This window comes from Leucoraja erinacea, chromosome 28 (assembly GCF_028641065.1).
Source record: "Leucoraja erinacea ecotype New England chromosome 28, Leri_hhj_1, whole genome shotgun sequence".
Taxonomy (NCBI): Eukaryota; Metazoa; Chordata; class Chondrichthyes; order Rajiformes; family Rajidae; genus Leucoraja; species Leucoraja erinaceus.
Window position 1 is genome coordinate 29,324,687 of NC_073404.1, and position 14,384 is coordinate 29,339,070.

The 14,384-nt window shown below is 43.8% G+C and overlaps 2 protein-coding genes across 3 annotated transcripts in view; one reads left to right on the forward strand and one right to left on the reverse strand.

The window, feature by feature from the left end:
- The window catches only part of aatf (apoptosis antagonizing transcription factor), a 114,836-nt gene extending 112,738 nt beyond the window's left edge, over positions 1-2,098 (forward strand). The window contains exon 12 of the mRNA XM_055658144.1: positions 1,141-2,098. Within this exon, the coding sequence (XP_055514119.1) occupies positions 1,141-1,198 (58 nt within the window). The 3' untranslated portion in view covers positions 1,199-2,098. The remainder of the gene's footprint in view (positions 1-1,140) is intronic.
- Positions 2,099-10,867: 8,769 nt separating this feature from the next.
- Positions 10,868-14,384, reverse strand: part of acaca (acetyl-CoA carboxylase alpha) — a 212,138-nt gene continuing 208,621 nt past the window's right edge. For both annotated transcript variants that reach the window (XM_055658137.1, XM_055658138.1), the window contains one exon: positions 10,868-11,743. In XM_055658137.1, coding sequence (XP_055514112.1) covers positions 11,617-11,743 — 127 coding nt within the window. In that variant the 3' untranslated portion in view covers positions 10,868-11,616. The remainder of the gene's footprint in view (positions 11,744-14,384) is intronic.

Sequence of the window (14,384 nt, forward strand, 5' to 3'; positions counted from 1 at the left end):
CAATCATGGCTGATCTATCTTTCCCTCTCAACCCCATTCTCCTGCCTTTATCCCCATAACCCCTGACACCCGTACTAATCAAGAATCTAGCAATCTCTGCCTTAAATATATCCATTGACTTGGCCTCCACAGCCGTCTATGGCAATGAAATCCACAGATTCATCACCCTCTAGCTAAAGAAATTCATCCTCATCTTCCTAAAGGAACATCCTTTAATTCTGAGGCTACGCCCTCTGGTCCTAGACTCTCCCACTAGTGGAAACATCCTCTCCACATCCACTATCCAGGCCTTTCACGATTCAGTACGTTTCAACATGGTTCCCCCATCATCTGTATCAAGGTTTTAGCATAACCTCTCTGCCATTGTCAACTATAACACACTTAATAAGGCCAAGGCTCGAGTGTGTTTTATTAACAATCATTCATTAAAAGTTAAGAACTGGAAACAAAATTCCCACCGTGAGGTTGTGTCTCGGTGGGAAATCTATTTCCCTTCAACAGCTCCGGGGCGCAAGCAAACCGTAGAGTGAAGGTGGGGATCAGCAAATTGTATTTAAACTCAAGCTCCAATAATCCGTAAGAACTGGTTTACATTGGTGTTTCTCCCAATGTCATTAAAAGCCACCGTTACATTTCAGACAATCATTACAACTTTATGAAAGCGGTAAAAGAATTTGAAACACAAAGTGACTGGAGCATTTAAGAAAGAACTGCAGATGCTGGAAAAAATCGAAGGTAGACAGAAATGCTGGAGAAACTGAGTGGGTGAGGCAGCATCTATGGAGTGAAGGAATAGGTGACGTTCCGGGTCGAGACCCTTCTTCAGACTCAGCGGGTCAGGCAGCATCCCTGGAGAACATAGACCTCATGCATCTCCAGAGACTGGAGTCTGAAGAAAGGTCCCAACCTGAAACGTTACCTATCCATGTTCTCTAGAGATGCTGCCTGACCCCACTGAATTACTCCAGCATTTTGTGTCTTTTTTTGTCTGTCGTTGTAAAGCAGCACCTGCATTTTCTTGCTTCCACTTCTGAAAGAATGCAAGAGGACTTCCAGGCCAGGAGAGGCTAGCTCGAGGTAGACTTCCATTTATTCAACTGGATGAACTTGTTCTAACTGTTTTATTTTCTTCCCTCCCAGGTCCGAACTGTACAGATCGCTGTTTGGAAATGTCAAAGAGGCTGAGAAAGAGCGATGATCATCTCTGCTGGATCCTCGGATGCTGGTTTTCATCATGTCACCATGTGGACTGTTGATTATTGTGGGACTGTCTGCAAAACCAGAGTCATGCAGAACTTCCCCACTCAAATTGTTTTATGGTTTATAAAGACTTTTATAAGTGGCACAAACTTTGCAAAATAACTCATGCAATTCCACCTATTCTGGTTCCCACATAAGGGAAATTGGGAGTGTGGCCCTTTGAAAAGATTTGTCCACCCAGTTTTAATAATAATAATAATAATAATATATTTTATTGTCATTGCACATAAGAGCAACGAGATTTGGTATGCAGCTTCCACCCGATGTCATAACATAAATATCTAATCAAATTTTGATTTAGATACCCCAAGAACATGGTATTCTGTATCATAAGAAGTCCCCTTACTCAGATCACTTAATAGTCATGTAGCAGGGAAACGGGCCCTTCAGCCCGACTCGCCCATGCTGACCAACATGCCCCATCTACACTTGGCCCATAACCCCCTAAACAATTCCTCGCCATGAACCTGTCCGAATGCCTCCTGAATGTTATGATGGTCCCCGCCTCAACGGCCTCCTGCAGCAGCTCGTTCCATACACATGCTTTGTGTAAAATAAAAAGTTACCCCTCAGGTTCCCAATAAATCTTGCCCCCATATGGTTCTTGAGGCTCTTAAATCTCTCTTATCCAGAAATGGAAGTCAAACAGCACACATAGCAAAGTACGCCACGGATGTATTTGGGTCGATGTTCTGAAGATGTTTATTCATTCATTTAGTTTACAATGTGAAATATTTTCAGTTGCCTGAAAGTTGCTTTTCAAGTGTAAGATGATCACCAAGAGAACAGATGAAATGATTGCTACTTTTTAATTATGTTTTTAAAAAACGGGAACTGATTCTAGATTGCAATGGTCCTTATTGTTAAAACTCTGCCACTTCACAACCAAAGATATTAATGAAGGATTTTGTCGAGGACAAATGCTGGGTATAAATCAAACTTTTGTACCATTTCACTGAGTGACGTTTACTGGGACATACATTTCATTGAGTTTGCATATAATGAAGGCTTACGAACTCCACATCGGGGATGTTGCCAGGACTCGAGGGTCTGAGCTATAGGAGAGGCTGAGCAGGCTGGGACTCTATTCCTTGAGGCACAGGAGGATGAGGGGCTGATCATATAGAGGTGTATAAAATCATGAGAGGAATAGATGAGGCAGACGCACAGTCTCTCACCCAGAGTAGGGGAATCGAGAAACAGAGGACATAGGTTCAAAGTGAGAGGGAAAAGATTTAATAGGAACCTGAAGGATAACTCACACAAAGTGTGGTGGGTGCATGGAACGAGCTGCCGGAGGAGGCAGTTGAGGCAGGGACTATCGCAATGTTTAAAACCATGGATAAGACAGGTTGAGAGGGATATGGGCCAAACAAAGGCAGGTGGGACTAGTGTGGATGAGGCAAGTTGGCCTGAAGGGCCTGTTTCCACACTGTATCAGTGGGACCTCATTGAAATGTACAGAACAGTGAAAGACATGGATAGAGTGGATGTGGAGAGGATGGTTCCACTAGTGTGGAGTCTAGGACTAGATCCCCTCTAGTTTGATTTTTTTGTGTTCATTTTTTTCAGTTTATCAGACAATATTTGGAGCGTTTCGGCTTAGTTTTGATATTTTTTGCAATTCCGTGAAGTGTAAGGAAGGCTGTAAACTTCCAGTGGAAGTCAAGTCAGGGGGAATAATGTCTAATGGGCTTTACAGAAAAATTAGGGTTTGCAACCACAAACATTTACAGCACAACAACTGACAACCTGTGATCATTGCAGAGAAAATCACAGACAACTATTGACCATTTTCTCAGCAGCAATCACATCTATCAAAGTCTGCAGCTGTTATTACAACATTTAGATACGGTACACGGCTGACGGCGTATTTTTTTTACACCATTTCTTGTTTCCATTATTCCAGTAGATGTATTTTACAACACAAAAGATCAAATTGCTTAAAAGTATTTTTGAATTTTACGGTCATTGTTTAGTTTTTTTAGTTTAGTTTAGAGATACAGCGTGGAACCAAGCCCTTTGGCCCACCGAGTCCGCGCCGACCAGCGATCCCCGCACATTAACACACACTAAGGACAATTTTACATTTACACCAAACCAATTAATCTACAAACCTGCACGTATTTGGAGTGTGGGAGGAAACCGAAGATCTCGGAGAAAACGCACGGGGTCACGGGGAGAACGTACAAACTCCGTACAGACGGCACCTGTAGTCGGGATCAAACCCAGGTCTCTGGCGCTGTGAGGCAGCAACTCTACCGCTGCACCACCATAGAGAAAGAGAAAAAACAACTATTCAGGTAATAGTATACGCATTTGCTGCCCAAATGTTATTTAAAGATTTTTTTAACCCTGATCTATTTTAACGCTGAAATCTGTATTAATGCGACTTCAAGTGGCAACAGGTTTAAAGAATGAAGGAAATGTATTCTGGAAATAAAACACTTGTGTTACACATCACATCCTCGACGTCCCAAAGCATTTTACAGGCAATGACTTGTGGCGAGGCATGTGGGTGCTGGTAATATGAGAACCCATGCAGTGGGCATTTTGCATGCAGTAAGATGCTACAACTCGCAGATGAATAAATCAGCAACTAATCTGTTTCCAGGCGAGCTCCCTAACTTATCATTTACAATCCCATCCAAACGCCCTGGTCATTGGTCGGCAGCAGATGGAAGCTGCAGTAACGGCCCGGTTCGGTTTAGTTTATTGTCAAGTGTACCGAGGAAAAGCTTTTGTCGTGAACCAGTGCTAACCAGTCAGCAGAAAGACAATATATGATTACATTCGAGCCATCCACAGTTTACTGATAGATGATAAGGGAATAACGTTTAGTGCAAGATAAAACCAGTAAAGCCCGATCAAAGATCTGCTCTAAACTTTATTCATGTTATTTATTTTATCCTGTATCGCGGCTCGATTGTAACCATGTATAGTCTTCCCGCTGACTGGTTAGCACGCAACAAAAGCCTTTCACTGTACCTCGGTACACATGACAATAAACTAAACGAAAAATCAAACCCCACTGCCCATACCTGCAGCTTTCCTAGCTGAGAATTTAGTGGTTTCAGGAGCTGGGACCTGAATATTCTCTAAACGAAAGCCAGTTTGGCATCATCCTCACAACGTGTAATTTGTTTTATGCTTTCATCTGGCTGTGAAGGCCAACAAATAGGAACAATGATATAGCTTTATTGCAGTGCCGAATATCACCACAGACGTAGTAATTAATTTAATTAAATCCATAGCAAACATGCCAGACTGGATAGAATCCAGAAGCAAAGTGCAATGCATTGTGATTGAACACAGTCCAGGCAAATAATACTAATGCCACCCAGAAGGAAGAAAGTGCTTTCTATGTCATTTTTTGTTGTTTATTACAGAGTTCGGTTTATTTCCAATGATCGGGTTTGTAATCTCTTTTTCGATTCTGGGCACCCGGTGAAATTCCTTTTCTCCAGGTGATGCCTGATCTGCTGAGTTACTCCAGCACTTTGTATCAATCCACATTACCCTGTTCTTCTCCCCTCCTTAATCTCATCTCCCATCCCTGAGTCTGTTTCCCTCCTCCCCTTGCTCGCCCCTTCCACCCACATCCCTTCCTCCGACTTTACATTTCACTTCACCCCTCCTCGCTTACCCCATCCTTCTGCATATCACACCTCCCTCTCTCTCCCCTGTACCAGGCTTTATCCCATCCCCACCTCACTTTTCCAGCTTTCTCCCCACTACTTGCATTGTGTGAAGAAGGGTCCTAGCCTGAAACGTCTGCTGCCAATTGCCTCTCCAGATCTGCCGCCTGACCCATTGGGTTTAGTTTATTGTCACATGTACTGTGGTATAGTGAAAAGATTTTTGTTACGTGCGATCTAGTCGAAGGAAGGGCTATGCATGATTACAATCAAGCCATCCAATTCTTCAGATTGAAACGTGTCCCAACCTGAAATGTCACCCATCCTTTTTCTCCAGAGATGCTGCCTGACCTGCTGAGTTACTCCAGCACTTTGTATCTATCTTCAGTATAAACCAGCATCTGCAGTTCCCTTCTACACATCCAGTGTACAGAAACAGGATTAAGGGAATAACGTTTGGTGCAAGATAAATTCCAGTAAAGTCTGATTAAAGATATTCCGAGGGTCTCCAAGGAGCCTGAAGACTGCAACGGCCAGGTTCAGGAATAGCTACTTCCCCACAACCATCAGGCTATTAAACTTGGCTCGGACAAAATTCTGAACATTAATAGCCCATTATCTGTTATTTGCACTTTATCAGTTTATTTATTCATGTGTGTATATATTTATATAATGGTATATGGACACACCGATCTGTTTTGTAGTCAATGCCTACTATGTTCTGTTGTGCTGAAGCAAAGCAAGAATTTCATTGTCCTATCAGGGACACATGACAATAAACTCACTTGAACTTGAAGGTAATTCAGGACCACTGTTTAGTTGCTCCAGCAGTTTGTGTTTTAACACAGAATAAAACTCTGGTGCCTTGTATATTGCAGCATAAAATGCTTGCTGAAGCAGGGGAAATTGTGTTCCGACAATGTGAGGTGGGAATTGAGAGGTTGGGGTGAAAAATTAAACAAAGCAGCTGTAAGTATCATCACAGGAGTGAGAATGATCTCAAAATACAAACAAGCAAACATGTTACAGATACTTCTTCAGTTGGGCATTTAAAGGGTTACAGCTGGATTTCCAATTTAGGGCACATTTGCTGTATGTCGTGATGTATTTTTCACCAAAGAGAAATTCTACATTTAAACAACTTCATTTCCAAGTGCAGCACTAATTAGCTGTAGAATTAGTGGAGCTGAGTACCCCCATAGACTGCAAAAACCTCCAGGGAGGTTTCTGGATAGAGGATGTTGCATTTCCAATTATTTTGTTGAATTGCTAATTCAGTTATTGCACCAAGTGTAATTGTGATGGGTATTGGTGTGCGATTCAATTTGTTTTAAATATTTGTAGGACAGTCTGATTGGTAATGAATCCGACCTATCCTTGTACCCTGGTTAACGAATCAGACAACACAAACTGCAAAGGCACAATTAAATGTGGTTTTATTTTGATCTTTTCCACCCGCTCGAGATTGAAGAAGTTACAAAAGTCTCAAATTAGAAAACATTTGATCCTCAGCTATGAGGGAATACAAGATTCATTCTAGGCTGTGCTGCAATCATTTCCTTGTGCATTTCACCCTCCGTTGATTACCTTGGTGGTCTATCTATATACAATCAACACTTAGAGTCCCTCGAAAAGTCCATTTTATTCTCGCCTTTCTTTAGTTGCTGACTTTTATCAGGACATGTTTATTATTATGGTCAATGGCACCTCTCCTATCGGACTATTCACGTTCGATGGTGAATGTACTCGAAAGGTCATCGGCAGGCTGTCCAAGTGCCGATACTGGGCCCAGATTAATTGCTGCCTGTCTGGAACCCACCGTGTCAACAGGGCTCCCTATCCTTAACACCAAAGATAGACACAGAGTGCTGGAGTAACTCAGCGGGTCAGGCAGCATCTCTGGCGAAAACAAATAGGTTTTGTTTTGGCTCGCAACCCTTCTTCGCATGTCTGAAGAAGTGTCCCGACCTGAAACATCGCCTAATCTTTTTCGCCAGAGATGCTGCCTGACCCGCTGAGGTCCTCCAGTTTTGTGTCTGTAAACCAACATCTGCAGTTCCTCTCAACACATTAACACAGTTTCCCTCTGCCTTCACCTAAACCTCAACCCAGCTTCTATGAATGGCCAGCGTGGCAAGGTTGGATGAGCCATTACAAGCACTTGATCATGACCCTCGGGGAACAATGTGCCGGGTAGTGTTCTTGGCTTTGGCCAGCGACACACCTTAATGGAGGACAGCATCCAACTGATGGGCACAAAGGACCATACCGTCCTTGAAATAAATATCTACTTTGTACAGCAAGCTCACTGCTGGCCATCACCTGCTCAGCAGGCTCCTTTTAGTTTAGAGATACAGCGTGGAAATAGTCCCTTCAGCCCGACGGGTTTGTGCCGACCACACTAGTTCTATCCTACCACACCAGGGACAATTTACAGAAGCCAATCAACCTACAAACCTGCATGTCTTTGGAATGTGAGAGGAAACCGGAGCACCCGGAGAAAACCCACAAACTTTGTAGACACAGTACACGTAGTCAGGATGGAACCCGGGTCTTTGGCGCTGTGAGTCAGCAAATCTACCGCTGCCTCCATGCCGCAGACGTGACTCCACCCGGGGTGAAAATTCCTAAAGGAAAAGTGGGGGAATGACCGCTCATCTCCACGTCTCACTCTGGTTAATAAAAATCAGAGCAACACATTTGGAATGTAGAATTTCTGAGAATATAATTTTGCTCACAAGACCTGAACCACTTCATCTTCACAGGAATTTCCACTACATTTTGCTCACCTCAGCATTAGATCTATCAGCAAACAGCAGCTGCAAGCACAATGTTAAGCTCAGTGTGAGGGCACATTGATGCACAGGTTAAAAATATAAGCATTATCACGAGAAAAGTAATGAATTTAAAACTTAAGCAGAACATAACTTACACCTCCAGATACCGAATGTCAATTTCCACTCAAATGTTAAAGGCGATATGGATTGATGGCACATGAAATCTCCAGGTCCATGGCCGTGTGGGGACTTGTGGATATGTGGACCTTACAAATGGTTTATAATGTAAATAATGAAAAAGGTCCAACACAAATACCACAAACTGTACCTCCATCAATATTAAACATGGCGTTAAATAAAATGTATATAAACCCTACCAATAAGTTAATCAGAACCTTGCCGTAAGCCCACCAAAGCACTAAATGCTCTGGTTTTATCAAAGTTCTAATACATTTAGAAAATATAATATATCAATCATTTTCAAAGCCCAAGCAAAAATCCTTGGGTATTAACAAAAACCCTCTATAAAACAGGCAATTTATTACAAAGCTGTCGAGTTAAACAGATGCTGTTTGCTATTAAAAGTTACGGAAATGGTTTCAACAGGTGTTAAGAAACATCCCTGGAATATTAGTATCGGACTTATTTTAAGTTATGGAGCGACACGGAAACAGGCCCTTCGGCCCAACCAGCCTGTGCTGGCTGACCTTCAAGCATCCGTTTACACTAATCAGGTAGAGTTATCTCGGCTTCATTAGTCGTTCCACATGTGGCTCCGATTCAGAAACTATGGCCATTTATGTGCAAGACATCAAAGCAGCGACTGCTAACAGCCAACTAACCACGAACTGGAGACACAGACCTCAACTAGGATGGTTTTTTTAACAGAAAATTGAGAACCAGAGCAAAAATATACCGTGCATTTCAGTCTGAACAGTTGTCTTTTAGTTTAATTTAGTACAGAGATACAGCGCGAAAACAGGCCCTTCAGCCCATCGAGTCCACGCCGACCAGCGATCCCCACACACACAAGCATTATCCTACACACACTAGGGACAATTTACAATTATACCAAGCCAGTTAGCCAACAAACCTGCACGTCTTTGGAGTGTGGACGGAAACCGGAGCTCCCGGAAAAAACCCACGTGGTCACGCGGAGAACGCACTAACTCCGTACAGGCAGCACTCGTAGTCGGGATCGAACCTGGGTCTCTGCCGCAGTAAGGCAGCAACTCTACCGCTGCGCCACTGTGCCGGCATTTATTTTGGTGAGAGTCTCAAAAATATAAGGCTTGCTAATTCTGAATCTTCATTTGACTCACTGAAGGTAAACATGCATCTAAGATAGACACAGAATGCTGGAGTAACTCAGCGAGTCAGGCAGCATCTCTGGAGAAAAGGAATAGGTGACGTTTTGGGTCGAGACCCTTCTTCAGACAGAGAGTCAGGGGAGAGGGAGACTAGAGATACGAAAAGGGTTTAAAGAACAAATGAATGAAAGGTATGAAAAGAACAGATCAAAGCCAGCACCGATGATCAAGGAAAGGTGGACTCCACAATGATGGCGTACAGAAGCAGGGATAGGAGTCTAAGGACAAAGAGTATGTCCTTTAGAACTGATTTCAGTAGGTGATGTTTCACCCAGAGGGAGGGCGAATCCGTGGAATTCCCTTCCGCAGAAGGAGCAAGGCCAGATTAGGTTGGTTTAGTTTAGTTTGGAGATACAGAGCGGAACCACTGAGTCCGCAGCGACCAGCGATCACCGCACACTATCCTACACACAAAATTTTACAATTTTACGGGCCAATTAACCTACAAACCTGCACGTCTTTGAAGTGTGGGAGGACACAGGAGCACCTGCAGAAAACCCAAGCGGTCACAGGGAGAACGTACAAACTCTGCACAGACAGCACCCACAGGCAAGATGTAACTTGAGGCAAGATGAGGCAGCGACTCTACCGCTGCGCCTTCGTCATTGAACAGAGATGAACAGAGATACGGACATGCATCACCCATGATTGCGTGGAATTAGGGAGGAGGCAAGAGGGACTACTATTTTTAAAAATATTGGAAGGTTTTTACTGAAAGCACATTCTTGTGTGCCTGGCACGAGGTGTTGTCAGAAATGTACTTTGGTGATGTACCACTTCCTAACTCCTGGATTGATGGCAAAATAGATTTGAAACCACAAGTTATTTTAGTTTGATTCTGGGTGTGGCGTTCTTTTAACTCTTTCAGAACAAGATGGAAAGTGTTAGCAAAACAATTCTTCTATAGGTTTTAATCTTCCTCCAGTCGTTAATTTTGTGGATTCAAACTGCAGCAACTACTTCCAAACCCCAGCTAAAGAGGAAGCAGTGACCCTCTTTACAGATCCTGACTACGGGTGCTGTCTGTACGGAGTATTACGTTCTCCCTGTGCCAACGATGTACAGGTTTGTAGATTAATTGTCTTCGGTAAAAATTGCAAATTGTCCTGAGTGCGTAGAATAGCTAGTGAGCGGGGATCACTGGTCGGCACGGACTCAGTGGGCCGAAGGGCCTGTTTCCGCACTGTATCTCTAAACCAAACTAAAAGAGAGGGACTCCTGATATTTCATGACTGAAATGTCTTCTTGTGTAGGAAGGAACTGCAGATGCAATGCTGGTTTATACCAAAGATAGACACAAAGTGCTGGAGTAACTCAGCAGGTCAGGCAGCACCTCTGGAGAAAAGGAATAGGTGAGGTTTTGGGTGGGGACCCCTCTTCAGACTGAAAGGTAGAGGCGGTGGAGGCAAGAATAAAGCAGGACTGGCAATAAATGACACCAGGAAGGGTGGAGTTCATAATGGTCCATTGTTGGCTGGGGAAATGGATGCAAACAGTGCAACAGTAGGATGACTAGGGTGGAGGAAGGGGGAAAGATTGGTGGGGGTGGGGGTGGGTGCATCAGTTAAATGTTTCCTTGTTGGATCTGGCCATTATCGGGCATAACAAGAAGTAGTATAATATGGGGAAATTCTTTTTTTTTTAACCTCAACTACAAATTGGTTTAAAATAGCCAGCGAAACCCTCGTCCTCCATAAATGTAAACACCAAACCCTTCCCTTATAATTGGCTCAGCTGGACAAACATCAATAGATTTCCCAGTCAATGAAGCAGCAATGTACATCAAAGAAAATTTGCAGTGCAAGATATTTAGCAACAAGACTATATCTGATGGCTTTTATTTTAACATAGACTCAAAGCCTCACATTCTATCATCTTGTACACACGCCTGTATTGTTCCACATCTCAGAGCTGAGGGCTCATTTTCCCCTCGCGACTTAGATCTTGCCAAGACGTTGGGATTGGTTCTGGGACTGGGTTACAACTTGTCCTTGGTTTGCAGTTGTTCTTTTATGACAGTTTCTGTTTTAATTCATTTGTCTAGAAACTAGGGAAGCAGCAGTCAGAGTAATGAAATGTGGACAATTGCACAAATTAGTAAAACATTGTCACAAACTAGGACCATTCTAGTTTGATTGCACAGTTAACTAGCACTGCAAACCGCAACGTACCATGTGCCCTTATTGAGATAACCGGACGTTTATATCTGAAACGGAACTGGTTTTAGTGCATGGATTTGAGAGCTGGCAGTTTGACTAAGCCTTTATCTTCACCTGTATCTTTAAGGCATATCCAGCACCTTTCAAAAGGCCATGAGACTGGAGGGACTTTTGCAGTGCAGGGAATATAGACATTTATATCACATCATGATCTAAGTCCGGTTAAATTAAATGTATTCTCATTTTACATCGGATTATAAATGGTTAAAAGTGTCGACAACAGGCCGGGTCGGTGTCTGCGTTCCTGTGCTTGCGTTTCTGCTCGCCGTCTCGCACGTCCTTGCTCCGCACGGCATTTGCGTTGGCGATGGGAGGCAGAGCCAGCGTCCCTGTCAGCCGCTGCTGAAGCAGTCTACGTGGGGGCGGGGGCATCCATGGAGGAGAGGATGCGCATGATCTCGGCTCGCTGGGCCGGCGAGATGTGTTGAGTCATGTGAACGATGGAGTCCATGGCAACTTCGGGATTGGCCTGCACCAAGCTGCAAAACACACGGTGTACATTCATACATTATTGCAGCAGGGAGACATGGCAGTTTGTGGCTTAATTGGCCCTCTGTACATTGCTCCGTGTGGAAGGAGTTCATACGTTTATAGGTGATTGCCGCAGAATTAGGCCATTCGGCCCATCAAGTCTATTCCGCCACTCAATCGTGGCTGCTCTACATTTCCCTCTCAACTCAATTCTCCTCCTTCTCCCCACAACCCCTGACACGTGCACTAATCAAGAATGTATCAATCTCCATCTTAAAAATACACATTGACGTGGCCTCCACATCCTTCTCTGGCAATGAATTTCACAGATTCACCATCGTCTGACTAGTCAAACACTCATCATATGTTAACCCAATCATCCCCAGGATCATTCTTGTAAACCTCCTCTGGACCCTCTCTAACGACAGCACATCATTCCTCAGATATGGGGCCCAAAACTGCTCACAATACTCCAAATGAGGTCTGACCTGTGTCTTATTAAGCCTCAGCATTACATCCCTGTTTTTGTATTCTAGTCCTCTCAAAATGAATGCTAGCATATCAGACCACAGATTTCTGCCATCTTATAATCATCTTCCCAATTTGCAGCATTACAGGAAAGATGTGTTGGATTTAGAGAGGGTGCAGAGGAGGTTTACCAGAATTCTGCCTGGATGGGGGGAATTTAAGCTAAAGGGGGAGGTTGGATAAACTTTAGACCTTAGAGGATACAGAGTGGAAACAGGCCCATCCGCCCTCCGATTCCGTAGCGACCAAGGGATATAGGTTTAAGGTTATATAGTGATAGTGAGGAAACAGGCCCTTCAGCCCAACTCGTTCACACCGGCCAACAATGTCCCAGCTACACTAGTCCCACTTCCCTGCACTTGGTCCATAAACCTGTCCTATCCATGTACCTGTCTAACTGTTTCTTAAACGATGGGATAGTCCCAGCCTCAACTACTTCCCCTGGCAGCCTGTTCCATGCACCCACCACCCTCTGTGTGAAAAGGTTTCCCCTCGGATTCCTATTAAATCTTTTCCCCTTCACATTAAATGTAAGTCCTCTGTTCCCCGATTCCCTTACTCTGGGCACGAGACTCTGTTCATATTCCCTATTTATTCCTCTCATTATTTTTGTACACCTCTATAAGATCACCCCTCATCCTCCTGCGCTCCATGGAACAGAGTCCCATGAATGGGGAAATATTATAATAGGAACAACAATAGGGGCAACTTTTCACAGAGGGAGTGGGTATATGGAACGAGCTACCAGGGGTGGTGGAGGAGGCAGCTACGATAGATAGATTTTGGATAAACACAAGGAATGTGGGAATACGAATTATGTGCAGGCAGAGGAGATGCATTAATTTTGTCATCATTTTTGACACAGACAATTCTGGGCTGAAGAGCCTGTACCTGTGCTGTGTTGTTCTATGTCTTATGTTTCGACTTTAGAGATACAACATGGAAACAGCCCACCGAGACCAGCGATCACCCCGTACACTAACACTATCCTACACACATTACAATTTACAATTTTACCAAAGCCAATTGGAGCATGGGAGGAAACTGGAGATTTGGAGTAAACCATGCGGTAACAGGGAGAGCGTATGAAATACGTACAGACAAACAAGCACCCGTAGTCAGGATCGTACCAGGTCTCTGGCGCTGTGAGGCAGCAACTCTACCGCTGCGCCACTATGCCACCTGAATTGTACGTTCTAATACAATTTAAAATTAATAGCTACATTAAAAAGGGTGCTTCATGGAATTCAAAATATCAATATCTGATTACAATTTGGATTTTGTACGTTAATTCCATCAGTGTAGGAATACTTTCCGAACACTGCCACATTTAAATTCAGACGGAGCCGGGACTGTTTACTGACTGAGCTGCCCGCACAGAATCCTTCAGCCAATGTGTGAGTGCTGACACACACTCATGCATTGCTGAACTGAAAATGAATACCCTGCCGTGCAAAGCTCCGGGGAAAGGAAAAACATGCAAATTAAAGAGCCTACTGAGAATCTTTTGGAGACGTTGCTGGATAAACCTACTTGTTCGGGGAAACAGTGAATGGGTACGGTGTTTATCGTTGCACACGGCACCTGCTAAATACACAGGCGCATGCAAAAGACAATAGCCTACAAAAGCACACACGCAGGGTTGAGGTTAAGAATACGGAGACCCCATATATATAATCAGTTTAATTTATTGTCACCTGTGCCGAGGTACAGTGAAAAGCTTTCTTGTTGTGTGCTAACCAGTCAGTGGCAAGATTATACATGATTAAATGAAGCTCCCACCAGTGTACAGATACAGGATAAGGTGAGTAACGTTTAGTGCAAGGTAAAGTCCTGTAAAGTCTGATTACAGAGAGTCCAAGGGTCTTCAATGAGGCAGATGGTAGCTCAGGACCGCTCTCTGTGGTAGGATGGTTCAGTTGCCTGATAACAGCTGGGAAGAAACTGACCCTGAATCTGAAGGTGCGCACTTTCAAACCGCTGTATCTCTTGCCCAATGGGAGTGGGGAGAAGAGGAAGTTGCCGGGGTGAGATTTGTCTTTGATTGAGCATCAAGTATAGATGGTTCTGGGATTTGGAGCAAGGAGGTTAACTCTATAAGTGTGAAAAAGCTACCCTTCA